Source organism: Fistularia commersonii, chromosome 14, assembly GCF_037954325.1.
Source record: "Fistularia commersonii isolate RoL2024-O1a breed Wild chromosome 14, RoL_Fcom_v1.0, whole genome shotgun sequence".
NCBI lineage: Eukaryota > Metazoa > Chordata > Actinopteri > Syngnathiformes > Fistulariidae > Fistularia > Fistularia commersonii.
The window spans coordinates 9,111,031-9,117,917 of NC_141297.1; the positions used below are offsets into that span (position 1 = coordinate 9,111,031).

At 40.9% G+C, this 6,887-nt stretch overlaps 1 protein-coding gene across 2 annotated transcripts; it reads left to right on the plus strand.

Moving 5' to 3' along the window:
• Positions 1 to 793: 793 nt before the first annotated feature.
• On the plus strand, positions 794 to 6,230 carry LOC147227213 (transmembrane protein 26). Of its 2 annotated transcripts, none has more exons than XM_086159539.1 (4): positions 794 to 926; positions 3,125 to 3,336; positions 4,249 to 4,393; positions 5,013 to 6,230. In XM_086159539.1, exons 2-4 carry the CDS (start codon positions 3,143 to 3,145, stop codon positions 5,736 to 5,738), a joined length of 1,065 nt encoding a protein of 354 aa, XP_086015665.1. In that variant the 5' UTR covers positions 794 to 926; positions 3,125 to 3,142; the 3' UTR covers positions 5,739 to 6,230. The 2 variants fall into 2 exon arrangements, with proteins under 2 accessions (XP_086015665.1, XP_086015666.1); XM_086159540.1 differs by having other exon boundaries at positions 831 to 926; positions 3,198 to 3,336.
• Positions 6,231 to 6,887: the final 657 nt, after the last annotated feature.

The following is a 6,887-nucleotide window of genomic DNA, read 5'->3' on the forward strand; positions in this document are numbered from 1 at the left end:
AACCAACACACACACACACGCACACACACACACACACACACACAAAAGCAAAGAATGCTTGGCTTTACCCAAAGAGTAGAGAAAGATGAGGCGAACTGCTATTCAGCATGGCTGATAACTCACTCAACTTTTTCCTCTGCTGTTGATACTCTGTGTTACACTATCCTTTTGTTGGTTCCCAACCCATTTTCTTTCAGATTGCCATAGTCTCATTGCTTTAAAACATTTTTCAAAGTTTTAAGGAAACATATAATACATTTTATCATTGTCTTCGGTGAACAGTTTTCGTATATTTTTCTTTCCAAGTTAGGATCCTTATTTTGCTGTAGCTAGATGACATAATATCCTCACAGGAAGGTATGGATTGGATGTGTTTATACTCGTCCCCTGACCAGGCACAAGGGCCGTTATCAGAGCCAGCGGTGTGAAGACAGTGCAGACATGGCTGAAAGAAGGGCAGTACTGGTTGCTTCCTTGACAGGAAGCGTGACAAGCCGGCTTCTCCCAGGGAGATAACTTTGTTCTACACCAGGAGAGATGACATCATGACAGATGACAATGAAGATGTAGGCGCAGGGGCCAGGAAGCCATATCGGGTTCCGAGGGGATGGGGACACCCACATGTAAAACACAATATGGTTCACTGATACTCTCCTCCAGTGCAGTTAAAGTGTAATCAGTCCTTACTGAACATATGCATGCACAAATGGGAAGTACTCTCAAGGCTGATATGCCTTGTCATCAATTGTATTTTAGGAGGCTCCTGTCATTTAAAAGGGAAAATCGGGCAGATGCAGGCTGAGTCTTTCCTTCTAAATGCTTTGATTTTGCAACTTTTGGCAGCACAGATTTAAAGGACCTTTTGGAAATACACTGAAGAAACCGATCTGAGGCGATCTCAGCGTGAGGTCTGATTTGCTCCGTAGGTTTGTACAGCATGCCACTGCGCCATTCATATTGCATGGATCCCTTTCAAGGCTTTGTTCAAGCATTGGCATTTCAACAAAACCAGGGCTTTTGAGAGAGAAAAAACAGTTTGGGAGATACAAGGAATTAATGTCTAATTCCATTTTAAAAACAGATAATTACAATTTTCAGAGAGAGTTTAAGGGGTAACAAATATTTTGCTCAAGCTTTATGGATCATTTGAAAAATAATGATGAGGACACAGTTTAACAAAAGCTCTCATGGAGTAGCCTGCCAATATCTCGTTGCATTCTTTGATATGGGATTAATAAATCCAGGTGGTATTTTTTGCTAGAACATACTGTGATGACCTGTTTTTGTGATTGGCCTTCCACCATACTTATAGTTACTTGTAGTTCATTTACATTGATATCTTATTGGCGCTCTCTTAATGAAGACATAAATATCCACCGAGAATCGTAAGCAATTTAATTTAAAGCTTTCTAGAGTCCTTTATAAATATTGACTACAGATCAGTTCCTCCCAATTTTGCTTTCTAATCACTGCTCATTTTGAATTTCCCCCAAAGCTCACAGGCACTAATCCTGTTCTATATTTAACACCAAGTGCTGCTTGTGCACTGCCATCGTACACCAGCAATTGGTGACGAGGCCATTGGTAAGATAGTGAGTATGTTTTTTTTTTTTGTTTGATTTTTCAGCTTTGGTTAACTTTTGCCTGTCTGTGGCTGATCACTCTGTTTGGTCCTTAAATGCACTACAAAACTTAGTCAAATGGAAGCAGCCATTGGCATGTGTCCGTTCTTCACTGCATGAGGGATTTTACTGGAGGACATTAAGTTCAGTGCAGAAGTTAAATTGGAAAATTGTAATGGCTAGTACTCTGCAAAGCCCTTTATTCCGGCAAATTCAGAACAATCAGTTTCAGTTACTTTCTCTTTCGAATCTAAATGACATTTTCTTTAAAATGTTCAGCATCATTTTTTTTTTTTTATTGCTACCCCCCTTTTTTAAAAGATACAGATTTATATTAATTCCTGTGATATCATGAAATTATTACTTTGGATTATTTATCTTCTTTTGAACATCTTTGCCAGAAAATGGTACACTTTTAGATTTCAAATCCCCTGCTCGTTGAAAATATACTGTAGACCCCAGACTCAAACTCTTGATCCACTGACATGTTGTTTTTCCTGCTCTCATTATGGTTACGCGTAGTGAGTTACGACGTACAGTTAATCTATATGTGAACAATACGGTCCACTCCAGAGCAACTCGGTTTCTTATTATTATGAGCTCTATAGATTTTTTTCAACATGTCAGTGGGCCGGCTCAGAGGTAATTACCACTCATGGTCCAAAGATCAATGTATCCTTGGTAATTGACTTGGCAACTCAGACCGCTACTTTCTTTTGAAATTCAAGGAAGAAGCAATTAGTATCTACGAGTGGTTACCAAGGGAGCCCCAGAAATCTCTATCTTAGTAGGTAATATTAAAAGATATATTTTCAGGTTAGCACTATTCCAGTGGTTCCATTTATGTTTTAGATTTTTTTAGTGACATGTATAGGTCCCTGTATATTTCCCTTAATGTTTTTTTGTATTGGTGTGGTTTTATTTAACTTCAAAGCTTGAATTGCAGTTTTGCATGAAAGCAGCTTGATAAATGAATTTCAATTTGATTTGATACTTTTTTTCAAAGTTTGGATTACATCTGTCAAAACTCTGATTCAGCTCCAGAAATATTATTTTCCTTGATATTCAATGGAGTCACTCACTTGTCTTTCAGGGAACATCAGACAAGTCAATTTGCTGCATACAAACTAATTTGTTTAGAAGAAAAATCCAAGTAGAGATTGCTTGGAAAAATACCTTACTGTTTTTCTTTGACCAAAATAGGCTTCATTTCTGGTATAAACTGAAAAATTTATTTCACTCTTTAAATAAGATTGAGTTCTTGGACACAGAATTTAGGTCATGTATGCTGTTTGAACAGAACTGTTTCCTGAAGGATAACATTAAATCATTTAAAAAGCAACTTTCACTCAAAGCAGCAAATAATTTTTTTTTTTTTTCCGCTTAAATTCTAATGTCAGTCTTGTCGGTTGTAGGAAGGAATCACTTCGGTGTTGCTCTCCGCTAGACAAAAATTAAACCGAGTATTTTCACCATCTTAAATAAAATGACCTTCTTTGCAGGTTTAGTATAAGTAAAGAATGTGTCGTCTACTGAACATTCTGCTGGCGTTGCTGAGTCGCTTCCTGTTCGCAGTCCACGGGGTGGTGACTGTGTGGCGTGTGGTGGCTGTCAAAGAAGAACCACTGTACTGGCTGCTATTGGCGGGTGTGGCTCTGCTGGGTTTGGAAATGGCTGTCACTCTGAAATGCACCCTCAACGCAGAGTGGAAATGGTAACATTTTAAAGATTAAATGTGTTATGGGATGGTTAGACAATAATATACATTGTAATTGGATAGATTTGCAGTTACCCAGATTCTCACATAGAAGACATGCAAAACAAAATGCAAAACCTGCTTGTAACAACAGTTTTTAGCAGAGGATAAAACTCCTGAAATTGTAACTGTGAAAACTTTATGATCCATCTGCCCAAGGCATTGAGAGGCAGCTTGTATATGGCCCATAATATTCTCTGCCACTAAATTCCCTGCCATTCCTCAGCAGCTCCTTCTCTCGTTCGCTGTCTATCAAAAACAAATCTATTCCTCCACAGCATTATTGCTGTGTCTTTCACTGAGCTGATGTTTTGAGCCTTCTATCATGTCTCTGCCACAGCCCCCTCCATCCTGTCTGGCAGAAAATTTACTCTCCTCACTTAAGTCAACTCTGACCGGCTAGGTTTTTTTTGTGTGTGTTTGAGTGGCGTATTTGTCTTGAGTAAAGATAAACTGAGGTCGACCTCCATTATGCAAGCTTCAAAAGGACATAAGCATTTAGTCGCACACCTAATTCAACTCCATGCTGTGTCTCTCTAGCACATTCACATAGAACACTCACAGACGCACGCTTTCTCCAGGCCTCTCTCTGTCTCTCAGAGCCTTACTTTGAAGTTCTCTCCTCATGGAGAAGGCTTTGCACTGTCAAGTGGGATTTGCATTTATGATGAGAATAATTGCGCTACTGAAATTCGACGCTTCTTTTGGAGAGAAAAAAAAACAACAACCTAAAACAAAAAAAAAAAAAAAAAAAAAACCTAAACAAAACAGGGGCCTCTTTCTTGTGTAGTTGGTGGCAAAAAAAAATGGAAAGCTTGCATCTAAAAATAACCACCCACCCCTCCCTCTCCTTTGGCGGTACTCTTTCAGGTTCTCCCCCATGGTTTTCCTTTACCTCAGTACTGTCATCCCATCCATTTGGTTTCTGGAGTTGAGCCTGCTGCAGTCCAAGCTGCCCGTCAACAATTCCTCAGGTCCTGAGCTGCATTTGTTGGCTCACATCCCAATCACAGCGGTAGGCATCCCACCACAAAACTGTCCTCCCTGCCTCAGCCTCCACACAGCCACATTAGAGCAGCACCTGATATCCGATACGATTTTAAATCGAGCAAGGAGGTAGATATTATTCGCACGAAATCTGTCACATTGAAATCAAGTAGAGACAGACTCTTGTTTAAAAAAGAAAAAAACAAACAAACAAACAAAAAAAAAAACCTCTGATCTCTCCCCTGCTGGGGTGGTTTTAGTACAGTTTCTTTCATGTAGGATTTAGGAACTTTTTTGCCCGTGGCTGTGCTTGAGGCTGGGTGGCAGCTTTTGAAACGTGAAGACGTAGTGTTTTCTGGAACATTGTGAAATGTCAAGGGGTGTTGTGAGGATAAACTCGATGAACCCTGACACAATAAACCACTGACTCACAAGACATCAGAATTAAGTGGCTTTTATAACAGTTACCTCTTGAGAATAAAGACATATTTTTTTTTTGCAGCGTAATGGCTATGAATGTCCTTTGTGCACATATGTTCTAAAATTTGAAATAGCGAGAGAATCAAGGGATCACTGCAATAAAACCAAAGTGTGTTTTATGCTTTCATTGTGTGCTTTGAACAAGCAACGCTGTCTCCTTCACCTAGGGCATTGTGGAGCTGGACCCAGAGAATTGGGTGGTTGGCCTAGAGCAGACTATGCTTATAGTGTTAGTTCTGGGTCGCTGGCTAATGCCTAAGGGGGACATGTCCCGCGACCAGCTCTCCCAGCTCCTCATGGTCTACGTGGGACTGGGGGCCGACATTCTGGACATCTTCGACACATTCAGAGAACCTGAGGTCAAAACTAACTCTGTCGTTGTCATCACTGGCTTGACCCTCTTCTCTTGGGCACTCATGCAGTTCCCTCTGGTGCTCACCCAGACTCGGCCCCTAAAATGTGAGCCACCTCGGAGGGGAGCAGGAAGTCTCCTCTGTTGTCCCACCGCCCCCTCCTCTTTGGTCTACTGCTGTTCCAGTGAAGTCTGGAGTTTGCTTCTCACAGTGGGACTCCAAGACGGCCCATTTCTTATTTACCGACTTTATCTCATGGTGCAAGAGCGTGTGCTCAACCAGCTGATGATTTTCTTCACCTGCAAGAACATTGTAATTGTGCTCTTGGAGCTCTATCGAATTGTTGTTGTGCAGTGTGATCAGCAGGTAGGGGACCTGGAGCTTGAAAAATATGCTGCCCTGGTGTCCCGGTGCGGAACCCACAGAGGCAACGAAAAGAAGGAAAATCAGGAGCATGTGGACAGCAAGGAACATCGTGCAGACCGGACCTGTCATACAGATGCAGAGAGGGAGCGGGTTGAGAAATGTGTCCAGCTATAGAAAGGCTTAAAATGCTACGAGGCTTGACCTGAGCCCATGCGGGGGAGGGATTTTACACAGCAAGAGTAAAACGGGATCTATCTGCCGTCTCTCGCATTTAACTTGGTTCAGAGAAATTCTCAGCTCTCTGGGGTGCTCAGGGACTAGAAATAGACCACAAGAGAGAAGAGGAGGTCCCCACTGAAAAGATGAGGGAATTCATGTAGCTTGTTTGATAAAAATCTTTGGAAAAAAAATAACAAAAAACAGGATTTCCATCAAATAGGGATTCCTCCTATGAAGAAAATGCATCCAGTAGCTTTTAATTTCACATGTGCGTGAACTAGCAATGCTATGTAAATCATATCAACATGTTTCCTTTTAATCACAAATAACTTTTGATAAAATATGTTGTGTTCTTTCTCATGTGTTACCATGATATGAAGATGACGACGGCTTTGATGAAAGCGTATAAACTGAACCAGTACAAAATGGCAATCACGTTAACAATTTTTTTTTTTAATAAAGATGCATGGGAGAGCTATTGCACGGTTTTCTTATTCTGATCACCATGAGATGGCAGTGTTGCCAAGTCAACCAAAGCGACACATAAACACAGTCTACTGTGTTTATTTGTCTAGAACATGCACGGCAGATATGTGAAAATAAAACCGAGACTGCAAGACTGTGGCACATTGGCGTCATTAAACTTGAGTGTTTTGATATGAAAATCTGCCACTGGGTTTCCCAGTAAAGACCCAAGTGAAGAGATTCGCGTGACAAATTCATTTCAGGGTATGGGTATGTATAATCAATTCTCAGATATCTAGAGAAATTTTAGTCGGGAACAAGTAGGAGGAGAGTAGAGTGGTTTGCTACATTTTCAAGGTTAATTTTCCTTTTGAGTACAATCAGCCTATAGACGACTGTTTCAGAGCCGGGTGCACTTTTTTTAAATTTTGTCTGGAGAAGCTCAATTGTGAATACGTGGGAGTTTCAAGTTCAACATGATTTGCTCTCTGTGTTTGTCCTTAGAGGGGTAGAAGGCGCTTCGAAGAGAATCCTCCACAGCCTGTAAAAGAGAAAGAAGCTTTGAGAGTCTACAAGAACAGATAAGTGTTTGAGCTGAGGCCGGGGGGCCTAAAGGGCTTTGAGCCACTTCAGTGTCCA